The 24720-nt window shown below is 40.3% G+C and overlaps 2 protein-coding genes across 2 annotated transcripts; both read left to right on the top strand.

Moving 5' to 3' along the window:
• The first annotated feature begins 8272 nt into the window (after positions 1-8272).
• Positions 8273-13336, top strand: LOC120746963 (ATP-dependent RNA helicase DDX54-like). The gene is made up of 6 exons (XM_040052547.1): positions 8273-8434; positions 11882-12030; positions 12122-12235; positions 12325-12435; positions 12551-12642; positions 12806-13336. The coding sequence occupies exons 3-6, from the start codon at positions 12186-12188 to the stop codon at positions 13045-13047; spliced, it is 495 nt and encodes a 164-aa protein (XP_039908481.1). The 5' UTR covers positions 8273-8434; positions 11882-12030; positions 12122-12185; the 3' UTR covers positions 13048-13336.
• A 1226-nt stretch (positions 13337-14562) lies between these two features.
• Positions 14563-24386, top strand: LOC120746962. Its single transcript, XM_040052546.1, has 8 exons — positions 14563-14743; positions 14860-15029; positions 22934-22958; positions 23063-23081; positions 23174-23287; positions 23377-23487; positions 23603-23693; positions 23856-24386. Exons 1-8 carry the CDS (start codon positions 14563-14565, stop codon positions 23922-23924), a joined length of 780 nt encoding a protein of 259 aa, XP_039908480.1. The 3' UTR covers positions 23925-24386.
• Positions 24387-24720: the final 334 nt, after the last annotated feature.

Here is a 24720-nt window from a genome sequence, read left to right on the forward strand (position 1 = left end):
AATACTTCAAGTCCCTCTTCCAGCCTTGCGAGCTATAACCTCCAACCTCTTTGTTGTGTCGTGCCTCTCCCAGGTCGTGGCCGTGGCCGACGAGGTCCAAACGTACAGAGCTCCGGTGACCACAAAGCACGCTCGGAGCTGAAAACAAAGGATCAGATCATGAAGCAGCGCAAGAAAAAGCAGAAGCACCAGTTCCTGCAGGGCGGGGGGATGAGGAAGCTCCGCTCCAAGAACAAAAAGTGGCTCGGAGAAGTTAAAAAGTCAGGTTTTGGAAGGGGTGGCCATAAGAAAGGCAAGCTGAGGAAGAAACTGTGAGGAGGACAGAGGGTTGATGGTGTGGAGGACATCACGAGGAACTGGGTGATAAGCGTCAGAATCATCTGAGAACATCACCAAGATTTTCCTGGTGCTTTGTGTGACTGTAGATTAAGGAGAAAATGATTTGTGCATCTTTACACTGCAGAAATGCACGTCACTTCTTCCTTGATGGCCTGCTGAACTCTGCGTTTGCCACAGAGTTATGTTTAATTATGATCCACTAACCTGGATTTACTACTTGTAAGCATGTTGGCAGTCTAATAAAAGTGTTTTGGAGTACTGAAATATGTCTTATCAAAATGGTAAAATACAGATATTAAATATTGTGTGCTTAATTTGCAGTTAGTTTCAAAAATCGTCTCGCCCATCTTTTCTTAAAATAAGAGGTGCTCTATAAAAATGACATTAAATTCTGTAAACATGCTCTATTTGCAATTATTCATCATTACTGTTGTCCAAGTGCTCTCATTTCAAAGTTGAAAGCGAGCATCGGAACGGGCAAGAAAGGCGACTTTTAATTGACTTTGAATGTGTTGTGGTTACTGATATCAGATGGGCTGGGTTGAGAAACTGGCTTAGAATTCCTCTTGCCTTCAGCATGGCCACGCCCCTCTAACTTCTGCAATCAACAAGGCATTTTTGCCCAGGGAAATGTTTATTTCGCTTTTCAGTTTGGACTGTTCTCTGTAAATTCCTGAGAAAATTTGAGAAGATCAGGAGTGTCTGAAAAACTTAAAACAGCCCATCTGTCACCAACAGCAATGCTGCCTTCAAAGTCACTTAAATCACCTTTTTTTTTTCTGGCATGTGATTGGCTGATTAGATATTTGCATTCAGAAGCAGCTGAATAGGTTAGTGGATAGTGGGTCTGTATTGTGTTATTGTATATTGTTTTTTTCAGTTATTGCTCTGGTATAAAGTTTTTTTTCTTTAAGTAATTTAGTAATTCTAACATCTCCGCTTATGTGAAGTGTAGACCTAATAGTAAACATCATTTACATGTCCAGTTTTCAAATATTTTTAATCTTGTCTGGTAAAGTTTTCTTTTTTTTGTAATTCACTTACATTTAGGGAAGGAAAGTTTGAAGAAAGGAAATTTGACGTGTATGTTCTAAGATAACGGTGACATTGATGACCTTTATTATAACTGTATTGGGCATGTTCACTTAACCAACAAAAATAACAAACCAACAAAATAAGAAAGAGAATTAATGTTTTATAAAAAGAAACAATGACCAAGCCATCAGTTACTTTATATGCCTACAATATCCACATCCCGTTCCCAAAAAGTCAGTGGTCTCCTGTCTGAATGACTACCGTCCTGTTGCACTGACATCCGTCATCATGACGTGATGGAGGCGGATGGTCAAAGGTCACAATATGCTCCTCCCTCCCTGACACACTGGACCCTTCTTCAGTTTGCCTATCGGACAAACAGAGCCACCGAGATGCCATTGCCCTGGCAACGCACACCACCCTCACTTCACCTGGAGAAAGGGAATACATATGCAAGGATGCTCTTCATCGACTACAGCTCGGAATTTTAACGCCATCATTCCCCTCAAAACTTGCCGCGGAGCTCGTCGACCTTGGGCTGGAAACACCAATCTGCAGATGGATTCTAAACTTCCTCACAAACAGGCCCCAGGTGGTGAAAGTTGGTAAGCAACCTCCTCATCACTCATCCTAAACACAGGTACGCCACAGGGTTGTGTGCTTAGCCTCCTCCTATATTCCCTGACTGTGTTGCTAAACACGAGTCCAACATCATCAAGTTTGCGGATGACACAACCATCATAGGTCTCATCACAGGCAATGATGAGACGGCCTATAGAGAGGAGGTGATGGCACTGTACGAGTGGTGTCTGGAAAATAACCTGACTCTCAACATCAGCAAAACTAGAGAAATGATAGTGGACTACCGGAAACGACCAGTCAGAGAACACCAGCCCATCCACATCAACGGTGTCAAGGTCGAAAGGGTCAGCAGCTTCAAGTTCCTTGGAGTCAACATCACAGAGGACTTCTCTTGGACCCTTCACACAGACACTGCTATCAGGAAAGCTCGCCAGCGGCTTTATTTCCTGAGGAGGCTGAGGAAGTTTGGCATGAACGCCAACATCACCTCAAATTTTTACAGGTGTGCAATTGAGAGCTTGCTGACGAGCTGCATCACAGTTTGGTACAGAAGCTGCTCTGCCAGCAGCCGTAAATCACTACAGAGGGTGGTGAAGGCAGCAGAGCACATCACTGGCACGAGGCTTCCTGCCATTCAGGACATTTATCTTCAGCGATGCCTCCGTAAAGCACACAGCATCATCAAGGACCACACCACCCAGCACATCAGCTGGCGTTACAGACGTTACAGGAGTTTGTCTGCTCGGACTACAAGACTACAAAACAGTTTTTTACCAACAAGCCATACGACACCTCAACCACAACACTTAAACACACACAACACAGTCCACAGGACGCACTCAGAAGCTACCCTGCAGCTTCACAAGTACTCTGTTTAATCTGCACTGGTCACTCCACTTTATTGTTATTGATATTTATATTTAAAAGTGCAATACTGTGATTTTCTGCTGCTCATTCCTGTGCAATATCCCATCTGCCCTCCCGTCATATTTCTTTTCAAGATTTTCTTATTTAATCACTAGTGTAACATATATTTATATTTATAGATACATATATATTTAGTCATCTTTTCTCTTTTACCATGTCTCTCTAATATTTTGCTCCTTACTATTTTTCTATTTTTTTATTATTTTATTTTATTATATTTTATTATATTTTCTTCTACTGTACGATGCTGCTGAGTGACTGCTGCTCGTCAAACACATTTCATTGCAATGTTGACCCTGTGCTAACTTGCATATGACAAATAAAACTGAAAACTGAACTAAAACGGATTTATTTTATTAATAAAATTGGAAATGTAAGATATTACTAGATAAATTTACAAAAGAAATTTTAACAGTGTGGATTTTAGTATCTGCTTTTTCTCTAATATTTATTGTATATATATTTTTTTACATTAAGTCAATTGATTAAAAAAAGGTTTTATTTTTTCAATTTCTCTATTGTCCCACAAGGGGAAATTAGTTTAGCAGCAGGATATAAATAAACAGAACAATACTATAAAATAATAATGACAATAATTGAGATAGAAAGTCCTAGGACAGTTATTTGCCATTGAGGAGACAAGATGCAGTGGGGATAAAAGAGACCTGGAGTCTTTTAGTCTTCCTCACAGGTACGCTAAAACGGCGGCCGGAAGGCAACAACTCAAACTCACTGTGAAGTGGATGGTTCAAACAATTAATAATAGAATGAGCCTTTCTAAGCACATTTCTATTGTAAATGGCCAAAAGTCCATCTTGCCAGCGCCCTGAAATTTTGCTAACAGTTTTTACCAGAAGTCCCAACCGATTCTTATTCTTCACCGTCAGGTTACCAAACCAGGCAGCGATACAAAAAGACATCACAGATTCAATAAAACTTCTATAAAACAAAGACAACATCTCAGATGAGACATTAAAAGATCTCATTTTCCTTAAAAAGAACAATCTTTGTTGAACTTTTTTAGTAGTGGCTTCAGCATGAGATTCAAAACATAGTTTATGGTCAAGTACCACACCTAGATATTTATAACTCTCAACGATCCCAATATCGGCAGTTTTAATGATAGTGGGTGATGAGCTATAAAAGGACTTCCTAAAATCAGTAATCATGTCTTTAGTTTTTGACACATTAAGTGAAAGGAAGGACTCATCACACCAATTCACAAAATCATCTACAACCTGTCCATGGCCTGACTCGTCCCCCACTAGAAGACTGACGATCACTGTGTCGTCAGCAAACTTCAGGATATGTCTGTTCGTGAAATTGCTGCGACACTCATTCGTGTACAGAATGGACAGAAGGGGAGAGAGGCAGCAACCCTGGGGTGACCCAGTAGAGGAGAGCACATCAGAAAATACATGATTCACCCTCACGCATTGTGACCTATGAGTCAGAAAGTCTGTCACCCAGCTGACCAGACTAGTGTCAAGCTTGAAATGATTGTAAAGCCTGTCAGCAAGTAAGAGGGGTTGAATTGTATTGAATGAAAGTCAGCAAATAATAATCTTGCATGGGTGTGGGAGGCCTGAAGATGCTTATACAAAAGATGCAGGAGTGTGACAACAGCGTCCTCCACACCTCTCCCTGCTCTATAGGTGAACTGGAAGGGGTCAAGATGGTGTTCAACATGCATTAAAATCTCCTTCTTAATTATCTTCTCAAATGTCTTCATCACTAAAGAAGTCAGAGCCACAGGCCTAAAATCATTCAGCACCTTAGGAGAACTGCCCTTAGCAACAGGAACAATGACAGCATGTTTCCAAATCTTAGGTACTGTCTGTAGCTCTAAAGAAAGTGAGAAGATATGGTTGAAAAATCCCACTCAGCTGATCAGCACAAGTTCTCAGTACCTGTCCACAGATGTTGTCAGGTCCAGGGCTCTTGCTTTTAGTGTGTCTAAAAAGATTAGCTACCCCCCTCTCATCAATACAAATTGATGGGGGAGTGACAGTCTTTTCCCTCAGTGTGCTGGTCGGCCTAGAACAGTCAAAGTTCTCAAAACGAAGGTAAAAACTGTTAAGACTGTCTGCCAGATGTTTGTCAGCGGTAAACCCCTCTAAGGTAATATTACTTTTACCTTTCGTCTGTAGCCCTGCCATTGTTTTCAAACCAAGCCAAGCTCTTTTGAGGTTGTTACTGCTGAGCTCTGTCTCAATCTTATTTCTATACCTCATCTTGGCAATCTTTATTGCAGCCCTCACCTCCTTCCTCAATATTCTCATAGTGGGAACGTCTCCCTCGTTAAAAGCAATTTTCCTTTTAAGAATCAGATCCTTAATATCTTTAGAGAGCCACGGTTTGTTATTAGGGAAAGTCTTAAATTCTCTGACTGGAATCACAGAGTCTTTGCTACACACCACATCAGTGAGTTCATCCAAATCAGAAGTGCTCTCTTGAAACAAGGACCAATCAGTGCAATCAAAACACCCCTGAAGGGCAACACAACTGTCTTTTGTCCAGACATTAGTCCGCTTCACACAGGCCTTCGCCCTCCTAATCACAGATCTGTAAGCAGGGAGGAGAAGAATAACATTGTGATCCGAAGAACCTAGCGCAGGTCCGGCCACAGACTTATATGCCTCCTTAATTGGTCCATAACACAAATCCAGCGTTTTGTTATGCCTTGTAGGACAAGTGACATATTGAAAGAAATTGTTCAGTAATTTCTTAAGATTACAAATGTTAAAATCACCAAGAATAAAATTAGGAGCATCCGGTGAGAGAGTATGCAGATTGTGTACCACTTTAAAAATGGCATCGGCAGCAACTTTAACGTCAGCTTTAGGATGAATGTAAACAACAGTGACAAAAATTTGAGGGAATTCCCTCGGTAAGTAAAATGACCTGACAGATACTGACAGGAGCTCGATGTCAGGAAGACACAACCGCTCCCGCACAGTAAAGTTATTACACCAGCCCTGGTTGATATACAAACATACCCTTCCTCCGTGAGATTTGCATGTTACTCCACAGTTCCGATCTAATCTGACAGGGGCCCTAAAGCCGCTGATTTGCAGTGAAGTATCACTGTCCATATCGGTCAGCCACATCTCGGTAAGTGCCATCAGAAAAGCCTCCCTGTATTCCCATAGATGAAGCACATTTCCTTGTAATTCATCCGTTTGTTCCTAAGAGATTGGACATTGGCCAGAATCATAGAAGGCAGAGGAACACGATTCTTCCTCTGAAGTTTTCTTACACGCTGATGCACGCCGCCTTTCTTTCCACGTTTTCTCAAGCGGCGGGGCTTTCCAAAATTAGTCTTTGACCGGGCAAATAAATCCTCACCAAGAATCACATCTGTCCGAGCATTAGAAGAGTCGTACATAGACAAACAGGACCACTGTAATCCAAGTAGTTCCTCGCGTGTATAAGTGATTGTCAGTGAGAGTGAATGACTCCAGGTGAATATCGCCAACAACAATAAAACTAAGGTGTAGAAGATCTCCATCTCGGCAAAAAAAAACAAAAAACAAACCTAATAAAAAGTTAAAACCACGGTTAAGAACAGAGTTAAAACAAAGTTAAAAACAAAAAGAAAAAGCCAGTAAACACCTGCTGCAGGTCGCCACAAGAGCAGCCCATCAGAGCCTCATGAGTGAAAAAAGTCTGCTACATAATAGTATGTAGCAGACTTTTTTCACTCATCAGTGATGCGCTGGCTCTGTCACATGTGAGTGTTTTTTTGTTTTTTTTACCGTATTTCAATACATCATGTAATTTATTTCCTGCAGAAGATCCAACAGTCAATCATCCGACCAAAGAGACTTCTGTCATTCCTTCAGCTGCTTGGCAGGTGCAAAATATGACCACATGCGCAGCACAAGAAAGAGCAACACAACACAGTCGAAGAGCAGGAGTCCATCTGGATGTGATTACAATGCTCCTGTTGTTTCGGGATGATATGCATACATACCATAAAAAGTTACCCATTTATTCATTGCTGCTGGCTCCTGACTCATGAAGACTTGAGGCTTTCAGTTGTCTGTGTGAAAGCAGCTGAAGATGAAGAACAATTGATTGGTACAAATTAGAGATGGCACGATACCACTTTTTTATGTCTGATACCGATACCATAAATTTGGATATCTGCCGATACCGATATGAATCCGATATAGTGTGTTTTTTAATCAATAAAACGTTTTTTTAATATCTTGCTGCATTTTGTATAAGTTTATACTCAAGTTTAAATAAATAACAACACTAAAGCTATTCTGTTATACCTGTAGGTAAAAAATACACTACGCCCAAAATATTTCATAGTTCAGCAACACTGATCAATCTAATAAACTTAAACCTACTCCATCCTCCCTATTCTGGTATTTTAAAGAGTACTTAGCAGAAATATTAAGCAACCTAACTAATAGGGTTGCAAACTCCGAGCAAAAAATAAAATAAAAATAGGGAACCACCCTCCACCTCATGATGCTTAATCGATGTAATCAAATTTAATTTGATGCAGGGGGGAAAATGCACAGAAATAAATTATTTTTCAAGAATAATTTAATAGATTCAACATCTTTCTTCAACAGAATTGCAGACTGCACAGATGGTATCTTCCCAAAGGAAAAGGTATATTAGACTTAACAGTTACTATATACAGTAATGGACTTCTCTATATTTTACATCGGATTAAAACTTTGGGTGTAAGAGTCAGATAATTATTTATTAAAAGCTAGACATTTTAAATGAGAATAAGAAAGAAAAAGTATGTCTTTGTGCCCCCCTTTTCCCTGTTCATGCCCTATCGGCCCCCCTGGCTAAACTTTGCTAGATCCGCCCCTGCACAGTTACCAGCCGTCAGCTACATAGAAAAGGATCCTGGTGTAGAAAGTAATATTAAATAAATTCTAACAACAGCTTATCAAGCTTAATAGTGCTGCTGTTGTTCAGCCGCTGGTTTCCTCTTTCTGGTGAGAAGTTGGCCAAAAACAAAGAAGAGAGACTGACTCGCAACAGAAAAGCCGATCAGCTGATCATTAAGCAGTTTCACGATTGAAGTAGCAGCAGGAGAGAGAGAGAGGCAGTCGCTCCATATATCTGTTGTTAAGCTTAACATGGGAACACTTTACAGACATTCAGAGATGAACTTGCACACTTGCTTTACTTCTCTCTGGGATAACTTCCTCGGAGATGAAATGCTGGTTTGGTAGCAAGGCTACAAATACACCATCACGTGATGCATACTTCTACGGTTATGAGCCGAGTTACGCCGCGTGGCAAGTTTTGTGGGGTGCTTTTTTGATATTTAATGGATCGGATTACATTTTTTATTTCTCACTGATATCTGATCCAGTAATTTGGGTCAGTATCGGACTGATACCGATACGTAATATCGGATCGGTCCATCTCGGCTAGTGACACTCGGCTAGTGGACAAATTCAGCAAGCAGAGAGAAGACCGAGCTGCAGAAAGCAGGCTGCAGCAGCCAACCAACCCCACCACTACTGCTGACTGCGACATTACAGAAAAGGTTGAGAGTGATTTAAATGTAAGCATGGGTGAAGTATTGCTTCTTTCTTTCTTCCCTGGATTGCTGTAGTTGCAGGTTTACATCAGTTTCATTAAGGATTAAGCACACATTGAACTCCAGGAAATCATAAATGAAAGTGTGGATATTACCTGTCCACAGATTCATGGTGACGTAACTGCTCTTTTAACTGTTTGGTGACTTTGCTTTGTTTGGCGATTGTAGAAATGGTTTACATGAGCTTATAGCTGAGATTCAGAGGTTTCTGCAGCACTTATATTTCTGACCTCTTGTTATAACCGATTAAATGCGATCTCCTCCCTTTTGCCCCCATTTTTGGTGGTGTGGGTGCAAATGATCAGGCATGACATTCTCAAAATAAATCAGATAAGATACTGCAAATAATTATTTCTGGATTTGTGCGATTGAAATGAATTGAAAATGTGTATGCAATGATACAGTTTTAAAGATTTGGCCTAAATAATTTTTCGAGTGAATGAGCCTAAACATGATGACCTAACCAGTGACACCGTGTCACCTGTGACACACACACACACACACACACACACACACACACACACACACACACACACACACACACACACACACACACACACACACACACGTATGACTTTGCCGGTTTCAGCTGAAACAATTTCAGTGTTTCAAACCATGTTCCAGGATTTTTCCTTCACCATTTATGAGGTTTCAAGAAGAAGATAAACGACAGATATGAATGTTTGAAAAAGTTATAGATGAAAAGATTCGATGAAAAATACTCAAAGGATAAATTCAATTGTTTATTGTTTTATGAATAAGTTGAAAAAGAAAAAGTTAAACAAGTAAATAACGAAACAAGGTAAAATGAAGTAAGAACGAAACGTTAACAAGTAAATAACGAAACAAGGTAAAATGAAGTAAGAACAAAACGTTAACAAGTAAATAACGAAACAAGGTAAAATGAAGTAAGAACAAAACGTTAACAAGTAAATAATGAAACAAGGTAAAATGAAGTAAGAACAAAACGTTAACAAGTAAATAATGAAACAAGGTAAAATGAAGTAAGAACAAAACGTTAACAAGTAAATAATGAAACAAGGTAAAATGAAGTAAGAACAAAACGTTAACAAGTAAATATTGAAAGAAGGTAGAGGAGAGAAATCCCCAACAATCCCCTCTGAGCACGCACTAGGCGACAGTGGGGAGGAAAAACTGCCTTTAAACGGGCAGAAACCTCCGGCAGAACCAGGCTCAGGAGGGGACAGTCAACTGCCGGGACTGGTTGGGGAGGTGAACAGAGGTGGAGCAAGACGAGGCTACACCAGGTGAGGAAGCAGTAGAGTTCCTCCTCCAGGGCCAGCGGAAGCGTTTGTTCTTCTTTTTCATGCAGTTTTCTACAAGAGCTTTTTTTTTCCAGGATGAGGGTTCTCAACTCATCGATGGTTTCTTTGTTTTGTTTCTCAAGCTTCTTGCATGCTTTCTCCACCTCTTCCAAGGTTGCTTGTTTTTCTTCAAGCTTTTCCCTGAGCTCTTTGGATGTTTCCTCCTGCATTATCTTGTCCTTGTGCATGTCTGCGTTTCTCTGTTGTACTTCTTTGTACATGTCTTGTAGCTCCTCATTTCTTCTGTGGATATCTTGGAGCGTACGCTGCAGGTCGTCATGTATGTTGTCTCGTTCTTGCTTTTGCGCCTGCATTTCAGTGTGTTTGCGCTTCAAGTTGTTGTATTCCAACAATATCCCCTTAGTGAGCTCGGAGTTGTTTCTCGCCATTTGATCCATCCTTTTCTGCATGTGCGAGCATTGTTTGTCCAGTTTTTCTTTTTCGCCTTCTAGTTGCTTTTTCTCTTGAAGAAGGTTTTTATTTTGGCGCAGAGTATCATCCACCTTCTCTTTCAGCATTGTGTATTTTTCCTCCGTGACTTTCAGTTTGTGCTCCATGTCTCTTTGCTTTTTCTCCTGTTCTTCCTTCTGTTGGAGGAGTTCTTTATTTTTTTTCACAGCTTCATCGAAGTTTGTTTGGAGCAGCCGATTCCTTTGGTCCATATATTGGAGATCCCATTCTGTCTTCTCAACCGTAGCTTTGCTGTCTTTAAGCTGGTTGGACATCTCCTTTAGTTCCGCGCTCTTTTGCTTGTTTTCCTTAATTAGGAAGACAATCTGCTCTCGGGCTTGTCCAAACTTGATCCCCCAACCCTCATTAATAATATTTATGTCGGGCTGGCGTTTTTGTCTTTCTTCCAGGTTCTTATTTTGCGCTTCCATCTGTCTACACTTCTCCTCCAGTTGAAGTTTCTCATCTTCAATCTGTTGAATTTTATTCTGGAGATGGTAGTTTTCCTTCCTACTGTCATGTAATGCCCTTTGGACGGCTAAGAGGTCATTTGGCTGGCCACGACAGGAAGGAGAAGCGGCGTAATCTTTTTGCCTTGGTTGGTGTCTTGTAGGATACATGTTGAAGGTTGTACACGACAACTCTGAAAAGGTTTCCAAAAGTTTCTGTGGTGAACGCGTGAAGGCTGCAAACACAAATGCTGCGAAGACACGAACTAACAAACTGCTGTTTCTCACCCCTGTTTAAGGAAAAACTTCAAAGGATCGAAGTGTAGTGACATCATAACTCCGTGAGCCAATGAGATTGTCATGTGACATTTTGGAATGGGGATATTTTGTTTTAAAACCGTTTTCAAATTTAACTTAATATTTGACTGTTTCTTAACTGACCTGTTTAGCTGATTAAGAAATGAATTGAAACGAGCATCACTAACGTTATATAACAGACAACAGAAAAAAAACAGTTTTTTTCTAAGTAATAGAGGTATAATACATTTTTTAAATTTTTTTTTAAAAATTATCCTACTTTTTATAAGAGGGAACATTATTTAAAGAATATGTATTTAATTGGAAAACTCTCTATTCATCTAAAGGCTATAACAAAAAAGGTGAGCTTCCTGCTCAAAAATGAAATGACCAAAATAAATGGAGCATTTCTCTGCAATTACAAACTCTGTGTAAACAATCTTGGTTTCAAAATAAGGCTAATGCTTGTGAGATGTCATCACAGGTGTAAATATTACTGCAGATGTTACTATGTCAAAGTCTCACAACTGTCTTATGTTTATTTATGTAGGCAAGACCTACTTTTCACTTTTTTGCTTTGCTATATGTTCTTGAGTGTATTAGTTTGCCAGCAGCACGAACATGTACTAGTGTCAATAATAATCGTACGGTGGATTAGAAAACCTGCTCACAAGTTGAATAAACACCCAGGATTGTTGCATAATTTTCATTCAAAACCAATATTTGAGTCAAAATGAGAAAGTTGTTTGTGCTGTCTGATGAAGAAGAAGCAAAATAAAGTGCAGTTTTGATGTAGATGATGCTGTATACAAACTAGAAGAGGAAGATAGTAGGATCTCTGTATCATGCTTTGTCACTTTGTACCATGTAATTCTTTCTATTTCCACCAGGGGGTGTTCTCAGAGGTGGTAGGTGGTAAAAGAAGAGGTCAGCAGGAAGATGGCGAAGAGCGACCAAAGACCAAGAAAAAGAGGCAGTCAGGCAAAGATGAAGAGTATTATATCCCTTACAGACCTAAAGACTTTGACTCTGAGAGAGGGTGAGGCATTAAACTGTTGCATCTGTTTCTTTAAAAAAATGTGAATGGCTTTGTGTTTTATGCTGTTTTGTCCTGTGTTATGCGTCGACAGGTTGAGTCTCGGTGGAGAGGGCAGTGCTTTTGAACAGCAGGCCTCTTCAGCTGTCCTTGATCTCATGGGAGATGAAGGCGATCGCCTTAACCAGCAGAAGAAAATGATGAAATGGTACAAATTTCCCTATGTTTGACTCAGAATCCACCAAATGGTCATTTCAAACTATAATTTAAAGTCTTTTTTCCCCCTTCTTTTTTTAGGGACCGTAAGAGGAAGCGTTTTGTGAGAGAAACGGGAAAAGAAGACCAGAAGAAGAAGATCAAAACAGACAGCGGTCAGGTTATCAGTAACAAGAAGAACAGGAAGAACTTGTATCCTTCCAACAAAAAGCTTCTCTGTGTGCTGCTCTCAATGACCCTCTTCTCTACTCCTATGACAATATTAAGCTGTACTGTGAAGATGTTGTATCACTTGACAACATGTCAGTTATGAGGAGTGGAAGAAAAAATACAAGATTGATGATACAGGATCTGGATCGGATGGAGAAACAGGCGGAGGAGGCAGGAAGCCAGCAAGAGGTAGGAAGGCATCAAAATGAATAGCACAAACATGTCTGCCTGTTAAATATAGACCATCAGCCACCATGTTTTAACTCAACTCTAAAGGTAAATACTTCAAGTCCCTCTTCCAGCCTTGCGAGCTATAACCTCCAACCTCTTTGTTGTGTCGTGCCTCTCCCAGGTCGTGGCCGTGGCCGACGAGGTCCAAACGTACAGAGCTCCGGTGACCACAAAGCACGCTCGGAGCTGAAAACAAAGGATCAGATCATGAAGCAGCGCAAGAAAAAGCAGAAGCACCAGTTCCTGCAGGGCGGGGGGATGAGGAAGCTCCGCTCCAAGAACAAAAAGTGGCTCGGAGAAGTTAAAAAGTCAGGTTTTGGAAGGGGTGGCCATAAGAAAGGCAAGCTGAGGAAGAAACTGTGAGGAGGACAGAGGGTTGATGGTGTGGAGGACATCACGAGGAACTGGGTGATAAGCGTCAGAATCATCTGAGAACATCACCAAAGATTTTCCTGGTGCTTTGTGTGACTGTAGATTAAGGAGAAAATGATTTGTGCATCTTTACACTGCAGAAATGCACGTCACTTCTTCCTTGATGGCCTGCTGAACTCTGCGTTTGCCACAGAGTTATGTTTAATTATGATCCACTAACCTGGATTTACTACTTGTAAGCATGTTGGCAGTCTAATAAAAGTGTTTTGGAGTACTGAAATATGTCTTATCAAAATGGTAAAATACAGATATTAAATATTGTGTGCTTAATTTGCAGTTAGTTTCAAAAATCGTCTCGCCCATCTTTTCTTAAAATAAGAGGTGCTCTATAAAAATGACATTAAATTCTGTAAACATGCTCTATTTGCAATTATTCATCATTACTGTTGTCCAAGTGCTCTCATTTCAAAGTTGAAAGCGAGCATCGGAACGGGCAAGAAAGGCGACTTTTAATTGACTTTGAATGTGTTGTGGTTACTGATATCAGATGGGCTGGGTTGAGAAACTGGCTTAGAATTCCTCTTGCCTTCAGCATGGCCACGCCCCTCTAACTTCTGCAATCAACAAGGCATTTTTGCCCAGGGAAATGTTTATTTCGCTTTTCAGTTTGGACTGTTCTCTGTAAATTCCTGAGAAAATTTGAGAAGATCAGGAGTGTCTGAAAAACTTAAAACAGTCCATCTGTCACCAACAGCAATGCTGCCTTCAAAGTCACTTAAATCACCTTTTTTTTTTCTGGCATGTGATTGGCTGATTAGATATTGCATTCAGAAGCAGCTGAATAGGTTAGTGGATAGTGGGTCTGTATTGTGTTATTGTATATTGTTTTTTTCAGTTATTGCTCTGGTATAAAGTTTTTTTTTTCTTTAAGTAATTTAGTAATTCTAACATCTCCGCTTATGTGAAGTGTAGACCTAATAGTAAACATCATTTACATGTCCAGTTTTCAAATATTTTTAATCTTGTCTGGTAAAGTTTTCTTTTTTTGTAATTCACTTACATTTAGGGAAGGAAAGTTTGAAGAAAGGAAATTTGACGTGTATGTTCTAAGATAACGGTGACATTGATGACCTTTATTATAACTGTATTGGGCATGTTCACTTAACCAACAAAATAACAAACCAACAAAATAAGAAAGAGAATTAATGTTTTATAAAAAGAAACAATGACCAAGCCATCAGTTACTTTATATGCCTACAATATCCACATCCCGTTCCCAAAAAGTCAGTGGTCTCCTGTCTGAATGACTACCGTCCTGTTGCACTGACATCCGTCATCATGAAGTGCCTGGAGCGGCTGGTCAAAGGTCACATCTGCTCCTCCCTCCCTGACACACTGGACCCTCTTCAGTTTGCCTATCGGACAAACAGAGCCACAGAGGATGCCATTGCCCTGGCAACGCACACCACCCTCACTCACCTGGAGAAAGGGAATACATATGCAAGGATGCTCTTCATCGACTACAGCTCGGAATTTAACGCCATCATCCCCTCAAAACTTGCCGCGGAGCTCGTCGACCTTGGGCTGGAAACACCAATCTGCAGATGGATTCTAAACTTCCTCACAAACAGGCCCCAGGTGGTGAAAGTTGGTAAGCACACCTCCTCATCACTCATCCTAAACACAGGTACGCCACAGGGTTGTGTGCTTAGCCTCCTCCTATATTCCCTGACTGTGTTGCTAAACACGAGTCCAACATCATCAAGTTTGCGGATGACACAACCATCATAGGTCTCATCACAGGCAATGATGAGACGGCCTATAGAGAGGAGGTGATGGCACTGTACGAGTGGTGTCTGGAAAATAACCTGACTCTCAACATCAGCAAAACTAGAGAAATGATAGTGGACTACCGGAAACGACCAGTCAGAGAACACCAGCCCATCCACATCAACGGTGTCAAGGTCGAAAGGGTCAGCAGCTTCAAGTTCCTTGGAGTCAACATCACAGAGGACTTCTCTTGGACCCTTCACACAGACACTGCTATCAGGAAAGCTCGCCAGCGGCTTTATTTCCTGAGGAGGCTGAGGAAGTTTGGCATGAACGCCAACATCACCTCAAATTTTTACAGGTGTGCAATTGAGAGCTTGCTGACGAGCTGCATCACAGTTTGGTACAGAAGCTGCTCTGCCAGCAGCCATAAATCACTACAGAGGGTGGTGAAGGCAGCAGAGCACATCACTGGCACGAGGCTTCCTGCCATTCAGGACATTTATCTTCAGCGATGCCTCCGTAAAGCACACAGCATCATCAAGGACCACAGCCACCCAGCACATCAGCTGGCGTTACAGACGTTACAGGAGTTTGTCTGCTCGGACTACAAGACTACAAAACAGTTTTTACCAACAAGCCATACGACACCTCAACCACAACACTTAAACACACACAACACAGTCCACAGGACGCACTCAGAAGCTACCCTGCAGCTTCACAAGTACTCTGTTTAATCTGCACTGGTCACTCCACTTTATTGTTATTGATATTTATATTTAAAAGTGCAATACTGTGATTTTCTGCTGCTCATTCCTGTGCAATATCCCATCTGCCCTCCCGTCATATTTCTTTTCAAGATTTTCTTATTTAATCACTAGTGTACATATATTTATATTTATAGATACATATATATTTAGTCATCTTTTCTCTTTTACCATGTCTCTCTAATATTTTGCTCCTTACTATTTTTCTATTTTTTTATTATTTATTTTATTATATTTTATTATATTTTCTTCTACTGTACGATGCTGCTGAGTGACTGCTGCTCGTCAAACACATTTCATTGCAATGTTGACCCTGTGCTAACTTGCATATGACAAATAAATAAACTGAAAACTGAACTAAAACGGATTTATTTTTATTAATAAAATTGGAAATGTAAGATATTACTAGATAAATTTACAAAAGAAATTTTAACAGTGTGGATTTTAGTATCTGCTTTTTCTCTAATATTTATTGTATATATATTTTTTTACATTAAGTCAATTGATTAAAAAAAGGTTTATTTTTTCAATTTCTCTATTGTCCCACAGGGGAAATTAGTTTAGCAGCAGGATATAAATAAACAGAACAATACTATAAAATAATAATGACAATAATTGAGATAGAAAGTCCTAGGACAGTTATTTGCCATTGAGGAGACAAGATGCAGTGGGGATAAAAGAGACCTGGAGTCTTTTAGTCTTCCTCACAGGTACGCTAAAACGGCGGCCGGAAGGCAACAACTCAAACTCACTGTGAAGTGGATGGTTCAAACAATTAATAATAGAATGAGCCTTTCTAAGCACATTTCTATTGTAAATGGCCAAAAGTCCATCTTGCCAGCGCCCTGAAATTTTGCTAACAGTTTTTACCAGAAGTCCCAACCGATTCTTATTCTTCACCGTCAGGTTACCAAACCAGGCAGCGATACAAAAAGACATCACAGATTCAATAAAACGTCTATAAAACAAAGACAACATCTCAGATGAGACATTAAAAGATCTCATTTTCCTTAAAAAGAACAATCTTTGTTGAACTTTTTTAGTAGTGGCTTCAGCATGAGATTCAAAACACAGTTTATGGTCAAGTACCACACCTAGATATTTATAACTCTCAACGATCCCAATATCGGCAGTTTTAATGATAGTGGGTGATGAGCTATAAAAGGACTTCCTAAAATCAGTAATCATGTCTTTAGTTTTTGACACATTAAGTGAAAGGAAGGACTCATCACACCAATTCACAAAATCATCTACAACCTGTCCATGGCCTGACTCGTCCCCCACTAGAAGACTGACGATCACTGTGTCGTCAGCAAACTTCAGGATATGTCTGTTCGTGAAATTGCTGCGACACTCATTCGTGTACAGAATGGACAGAAGGGGAGAGAGGCAGCAACCCTGGGGTGACCCAGTAGAGGAGAGCACATCAGAAAATACATGATTCACCCTCACGCATTGTGACCTATGAGTCAGAAAGTCTGTCACCCAGCCGACCAGACTAGTGTCAAGCTTGAAATGATTGTAAAGCCTGTCAGCAAGTAAGAGGGTTGAATTGTATTGAATGAAAGTCAGCAAATAATAATCTTGCATGGGTGTGGGGGCCTGAAGATGCTTATACAAAAGATGCAGGAGTGTGACAACAGCGTCCTCCACACCTCTCCCTGCTCTATAGGTGAACTGGAAGGGAACACGATTCTTCCTCTGAAGTTTTCTTACACGCTGATGCACGCCGCCTTTCTTTCCACGTTTTCTCAAGCGGCGGGGCTTTCCAAAATTAGTCTTTGACCGGGCAAATAAGTCCTCACCAAGAATCACATCTGTCCGAGCATTAGAAGAGTCGTACATAGACAAACAGGACCACTGTAATCCAAGTAGTTCCTCGCGTGTATAAGTGATTGTCAGTGAGAGTGAATGACTCCAGGTGAATATCGCCAACAACAATAAAACTAAGGTGTAGAAGATCTCCATCTCAGCAAAAAAAAAAAAAAAAAAAACCTCATAAAAAGTTAAAACCACGGTTAAGAACAGAGTTAAAACAAAGTTAAAAAGAAAAAGCCAGTAAACACCTGCTGCAGGTCGCCACAAGAGCAGCCCATCAGAGCCTCATGAGTGAAAAAAGTCTGCTACATAATAGTATGTAGCAGACTTTTTTCACTCATCAGTGATGCGCTGGCTCTGTCACATGTGAGTGTTTTTTTGTTTTTTTTACCGTATTTCAATACATCATGTAATTTATTTCCTGCAGAAGATCCAACAGTCAATCATCCGACCAAAGAGACTTCTGTCATTCCTTCAGCTGCTTGGCAGGTGCAAAATATGACCACATGCGCAGCACAAGAAAGAGCAACACAACACAGTCGAAGAGCAGGAGTCCATCTGGATGTGATTACAATGCTCCTGTTGTTTCGGGATGATATGCATACATACCATAAAAAGTTACCCATTTATTCATTGCTGCTGGCTCCTGACTCATGAAGACTTGAGGCTTTCAGTTGTCTGTGTGAAAGCAGCTGAAGATGAAGAACAATTGATTGGTACAAATTAGAGATGGCACGATACCACTTTTTTATGTCTGATACCGATACCATAAATTTGGATATCTGCCGATACCGATATGAATCCGATATAGTGTGTTTTTTAATCAATAAAACGTTTTTTTAATATCTTGCTGCATTTTGTATAAGTTTATACTCAAGTTTAAATAAATAACAACACTAAAGCTATTCTGTTATACCTGTAGGTAAAAAATACACTACGCCCAAAATATTTCATAGTTCAGCAACACTGATCAATCTAATAAACTTAAACCTACTCCATCCTCCCTATTCTGGTATTTTAAAGAGTACTTAGCAGAAATATTAAGCAACCTAACTAATAGGGTTGCAAACTCCGAGCAAAAAATAAAATAAAAATAGGGAACCACCCTCCACCTCATGATGCTTAATCGATGTAATCAAATTTAATTTGATGCAGGGGGGAAAATGCACAGAAATAAATTATTTTTCAAGAATAATTTAATAGATTCAACATCTTTCTTCAACAGAATTGCAGACTGCACAGATGGTATCTTCCCAAAGGAAAAGGTATATTAGACTTAACAGTTACTATATACAGTAATGGACTTCTCTATATTTACATCGGATTAAAACTTTGGGTGTAAGAGTCAGATAATTATTTATTAAAAGCTAGACATTTTAAATGAGAATAAGAAAGAAAAAAGTATGTCTTTGTGCCCCCCTTTTCCCTGTTCATGCCCTATCGGCCCCCCTGGCTAAACTTTGCTAGATCCGCCCCTGCACAGTTACCAGCCGTCAGCTACATAGAAAAGGATCCTGGTGTAGAAAGTAATATTAAATAAATTCTAACAACAGCTTATCAAGCTTAATAGTGCTGCTGTTGTTTCAGCCGCTGGTTTCCTCTTTCTGGTGAGAAGTTGGCCAAAAACAAAGAAGAGAGACTGACTCGCAACAGAAAGCCGATCAGCTGATCATTAAGCAGTTTCACGATTGAAGTAGCAGCAGGAGAGAGAGAGAGGCAGTCGCTCCATATATCTGTTGTTAAGCTTAACATGGGAACACTTTACAGACATTCAGAGATGAACTTGCACACTTGCTTTACTTCTCTCTGGGATAACTTCCTCGGAGATGAAATGCTGGTTTGGTAGCAAGGCTACAAATACACCATCACATGATGCATACTTCTACGGTTATGAGCCGAGTTACGCCGCGTGGCAAGTTTTGTGGGGTGCTTTTTTGATATTTAATGGATCGGATTACATTTTTTATTTCTCACCGATATCTGATCCAGTAATTTGGGTCAGTATCGGACTGATACGATACGTAATATCGGATCGGTCCATCTCGGCTAGTGACACTCGGCTAGTGGACAAATTCAGCAAGCAGAGAGAAGACCGAGCTGCAGAAAGCAGGCTGCAGCAGCCAACCAACCCCACCACTACTGCTGACTGCGACATTACAGAAAAGGTTGAGAGTGATTAAATGTAAGCATGGGTGAAGTATTGCTTCTTTCTTTCTTCCCTGGATTTGCTGTAGTTGCAGGTTTACATCAGTTTCATTAAGGATTAAGCACACATTGAACTCCAGGAAATCATAAATGAAAGTGTGGATATTACCTGTCCACAGATTCATGGTGACGTAACTGCTCTTTTAACTGTTTTGGTGACTTTGCTTGTTTGGCGATTGTAGAAATGGTTTACATGAGCTTATAGCTGAGATTCAGGAGGTTTCTGCAGCACTTATATTTCTGACCTCTTGTTATAACCGATTAAATGCGATCTCCTCCCTTTTGCCCCCATTTTTGGTGGTGTGGGTGCAAATGATCAGGCATGACATTCTCAAAATAAATCAGATAAGATACTGCAAATAATTATTTCTGGATTTGTGCGATTGAACTGAATTGAAAATGTGTATGCAATGATACAGTTTTAAAGATTTGGCCTAAATAATTTTTCGAGTGAATGAGCCCTAAACATGATGACCTAACCAGTGACACACACACACACACACACACACACACACACACACACACAACAACCCACACACCACACACACACACACACACACACACACACACACGTATGGACTTTGCCGGTTTCAGCTGAAACAATTTCAGTGTTTCAAACCATGTTCCAGGATTTTTCCTTCACCATTTATGAGGTTTCAAGAAGAAGATAAACGACAGGTATGAATGTTTGAAAAAGTTATAGATGAAAAGATTCGATGAAAAAATACTCAAAGGATAAATTCAATTGTTTATTGTTTTATGAATAAGTTGAAAAAGAAAAAGTTAAACAAGTAAAATAACGAAACAAGGTAAATGAAAGTAAGAACGAAACGTTCACAAGTAAATAATGAAACAAGGTATAAAATGAACTAAGCACAAAACGTTAACAAGTAAATAATGACACAAGGTAAAATGAAGAGTAAGAACAAAACGTGTTAACAAGTAAATAACGAAACAATGGTAAAATGAATTAAGAACAAAACGTTAAGTAAATAATGACACAGGTAGAGGAGAGAAAACCCCAACAATCCCCTCTGAGCACGCACTAGGCGACAGTGGGGAGGAAAAACTGCCTTTAAACGGGCAGAAACCTCCGGCAGAACCAGGCTCAGGAGGGGACAGTCAACTGCCGGGACTGGTTGGGAGGTGAACAGAGGTGGAGCAAGAGGAGGCTACACCAGGTGAGGAAGCAGTAGAGTTCCTCCTCCAGGGCCAGCGGAAGCGTTTGTTCTTCTTTTTCATGCAGTTTTCTACAAGAGCTTTTTTTTCCAGGATGAGGGTTCTCAACTCATCGATGGTTTCTTTGTTTTGTTTCTCAAGCTTCTTGCACGTTTTCTCCACCGCTTCCAATGTTGCTTGTTTTTCTTCAAGCTTTTCCCTGAGCTCTTTGGATGTTTCCTCCTGCATTATCTTGTCCTTGTGCATGTCTGCGTTTCTCTGTTGTACTTCTTTGTACATGTCTTGTAGCTCCTCATTTCTTCTGTGGATATCTTGGAGCGTACGCTGCAGGTCGTCATGTATGTTGTCTCGTTCTTGCTTTTGCGCCTGCATTTCAGTGTGTTTGCGCTTCAAGTTGTTGTATTCCAACAATATCCCCTTAGTGAGCTCGGAGTTGTTTCTCGCCATTTGCTCCATCCTTTTCTGCATGTGCGAGCATTGTTTGTCCAGTTTTTCTTTTTCCCCTTCTAGTTGCTTTTTCTCTCGAAGAAGGTTTTTATTTTGGCGCAGAGTATCATCCACCTTCTCTTTCAGCATTGTGTATTTTTCCTCCGTGACTTTCAGTTTGTGCTCCATGTCTCTTTGCTTTTTCTCCTGTTCTTCCTTCTGTTGGAGGAGTTCTTTATTTTTTTCACAGCTTCATCGAAGTTTGTTTGGAGCAGCCGATTCCTTTGGTCCATATATTGGAGATCCCATTCTGTCTTCTCAACCGTAGCTTTGCTGTCTTTAAGCTGGTTGGACATCTCCTTTAGTTCCGCGCTCTTTTGCTTGTTTTCCTTAATTAGGAAGACAATCTGCTCTCGGGCTTGTCCAAACTTGATTCCCCAACCCTCATTAATAATATTTATGTCGGGCTGGCGTTTTGTCTTTCTTCCAGGCTTTATATTTCACTTCCATCTGTCTACACTTCTCCTCCAGTTGAAGTTTCTCATCTTCAATCTGTTGAATTTTCTGGAGATGGTAGTTTTCCTTCCTACTGTCATGTAATGCCCTTTGGACGGCTAAGAGGTCATTTGGCTGGCCACGACAGGAAGGAGAAGCGGCGTAATCTTTTTGCCTTGGTTGGTGTCTTGTAGGATACATGTTGAAGGTTGTACACGACAACTCTGAAAAGGTTTCCAAAAGTTTCTGTGGTGAACGCGTGAAGGCTGCAAACACAAATGCTGCGAAGACACGAACTAACAAACTGCTGTTTCTCACCCCTGTTTATGGAAAAACTTCAAAGGATCGAAGTGTAGTGACATCATAACTCCGTGAGCCAATGAGATTGTCATGTGACATTTTGGAATGGGGATATTTTGTTTTAAAACCGTTTTCAAATTTAACTTAATATTTGACTGTTTCTTAACTGACCTGTTTAGCTGATTAAGAAATGAATTGAAACGAGCATCACTAACGTTATATAACAGACAACAGAAAAAAAACAGTTTTTTTCTAAGTAATAGAGGTATAATACATTTTTTAAATTTTTTTTAAAAAATTATCCTACTTTTTATAAGAGGGACATTATTTAAAGAAATGTATTTAATTGGAAAACTCTCTATTCATCTAAAGGCTATAACAAAAAAGGTGAGCTTCCTGCTCAAAAATGAAATGACCAAAATAAATGGAGCATTTCTCTGCAATTACAAACTCTGTGTAAACATCTCTGGTTTCAAAATAGGCTAATGCTTGTGAGATGTCATCACAGGTGTAAATCATTACTGCAGATGTTACTATGTCAACGTCTCACAACTGTCTTATGTTTATTTATGTAGGCAGACTACTTTTCACTTTTTGCTTTGCTATATTGTTCTTGAGTGTATTAGTTTGCCAGCAGCACGAACATGTACTAGTGTCAATAATAATCGTACGGTGGATTAGAAAAACCTGCTCACAAGTTGAATAAACACCCAGGATTGTTGCATAAATTTTCATTCAAAACCAATATTTGAGTCAAAAATGAGAAAGTTGTTTGTGCTGTCTGATGAAGAAGAAGCAAAATAAAGTGCAGTTTTGATGTAGATGATGCTGTATACAAACTAGAAGAGGAAGATAGTTAGGATCTCTGTATCATGCTTTGTCACTTTGTACCATGTAATTCTTTCTATTTCCACCAGGGGGTGTTCTCAGAGGTGGTAGGTGGTAAAAGAAGAGGTCAGCAGGAAAGATGGCGAAGAGCGACCAAAGACCAAGAAAAAGAGGCAGTCAGGCAAAGATGAAGGATTATATCCCTTACAGAACCTAAGACTTTGACTCTGAGAGAGGGTGAGGCATTTAAACTGTTGCATCTGTTTCTTTAAAAAAATGTGAATGGCTTTGTGTTTTATGCTGTTTTGTCCTGTGTTATGCGTCGACAGGTTGAGTCTCGGTGGAGAGGGCAGTGCTTTTGAACAGCAGGCCTCTTCAGCTGTCCTTGATCTCATGGGAGATGAAGGCGATCGCCTTAACCAGCAGAAGAAAATGATGAAATGGTACAAATTTCCCTATGTTTGACTCAGAATCCACCAAATGGTCATTTCAAACTATAATTTAAAGTCTTTTTTCCCCCTTCTTTTTTTAGGGACCGTAAGAGGAAGCGTTTTGTGAGAGAAACGGGAAAAGAAGACCAGAAGAAGAAGATCAAAACAGACAGCGGTCAGGTTATCAGTAACAAGAAGAACAGGAAGAACTTGTATCCTTCCAACAAAAAGCTTCTCTGTGTGCTGCTCTCAATGACCCTCTTCTCTACTCCTATGACAATATTAAGCTGTACTGTGAAGATGTTGTATCACTTGACAACATGTCAGTTATGAGGAGGGAAGAAAAAATACAAGATTGATGATACAGGATCTGGATCGGATGGAGAAACAGGCGGAGGAGGCAGGAAGCCAGCAAGAGGTAGGAAGGCATCAAATGAATAGCACAAACATGTCTGCCTGTTAAATATAGACCATCAGCCACCATGTTTTAACTCAACTCTAAAGGTAAATACTTCAAGTCCCTCTTCCAGCCTTGCGAGCTATAACCTCCAACCTCTTTGTTGTGTCGTGCCTCTCCCAGGTCGTGGCCGTGGCCGACGAGGTCCAAACGTACAGAGCTCCGGTGACCACAAAGCACGCTCGGAGCTGAAAACAAAGGATCAGATCATGAAGCAGCGCAAGAAAAAGCAGAAGCACCAGTTCCTGCAGGGCGGGGGGATGAGGAAGCTCCGCTCCAAGAACAAAAAGTGGCTCGGAGAAGTTAAAAAGTCAGGTTTTGGAAGGGGTGGCCATAAGAAAGGCAAGCTGAGGAAGAAACTGTGAGGAGGACAGAGGGTTGATGGTGTGGAGGACATCACGAGGAACTGGGTGATAAGCGTCAGAATCATCTGAGAACATCACCAAAGATTTTCCTGGTGCTTTGTGTGACTGTAGATTAAGGAGAAAATGATTTGTGCATCTTTACACTGCAGAAATGCACGTCACTTCTTCCTTGATGGCCTGCTGAACTCTGCGTTTGCCACAGAGTTATGTTTAATTATGATCCACTAACCTGGATTTACTACTTGTAAGCATGTTGGCAGTCTAATAAAAGTGTTTTGGAGTACTGAAATATGTCTTATCAAAATGGTAAAATACAGATATTAAATATTGTGTGCTTAATTTGCAGTTAGTTTCAAAAATCGTCTCGCCTCTTTTCTTAAAATAAGAGGTGCTCTATAAAAATGACATTAAATTCTGTAAACATGCTCTATTTGCAATTATTCATCATTACTGTTGTCCAAGTGCTCTCATTTCAAAGTTGAAAGCGAGCATCGGAACGGGCAAGAAAGGCGACTTTTAATTGACTTTGAATGTGTTGTGGTTACTGATATCAGATGGGCTGGGTTGAGAAACTGGCTTAGAATTCCTCTTGCCTTCAGCATGGCCACGCCCCTCTAACTTCT

The sequence above is a fragment of the Simochromis diagramma genome, unplaced genomic scaffold, assembly GCF_900408965.1.
Source record: "Simochromis diagramma unplaced genomic scaffold, fSimDia1.1 OVJJ01000196.1, whole genome shotgun sequence".
In the NCBI taxonomy this organism is placed as follows: domain Eukaryota; kingdom Metazoa; phylum Chordata; class Actinopteri; order Cichliformes; family Cichlidae; genus Simochromis; species Simochromis diagramma.

Coding starts and splice junctions, on each gene's coding strand:
- LOC120746963 (XM_040052547.1), top strand. CDS start 12,186: ATGGGAGATGAAGGCGATCGCCTTAACCAGCAGAAGAAAATGATGAAA. Junction 12,236..12,324: donor CAGAAGAAAATGATGAAATG/GTACAAATTTCC, acceptor TTCTTTTTTTAG/GGACCGTAAGAGGAAGCGTT. Junction 12,436..12,550: donor AAGAAGAACAGGAAGAACTT/GTATCCTTCCAA, acceptor ACAACATGTCAG/TTATGAGGAGTGGAAGAAAA.
- LOC120746962 (XM_040052546.1), top strand. CDS start 14,563: ATGCTCTTCATCGACTACAGCTCGGAATTTAACGCCATCATCCCCTCA. Junction 15,030..22,933: donor ACGGTGTCAAGGTCGAAAGG/GTCAGCAGCTTC, acceptor TATTTCCACCAG/GGGGTGTTCTCAGAGGTGGT. Junction 23,488..23,602: donor AAGAAGAACAGGAAGAACTT/GTATCCTTCCAA, acceptor ACAACATGTCAG/TTATGAGGAGGGAAGAAAAA.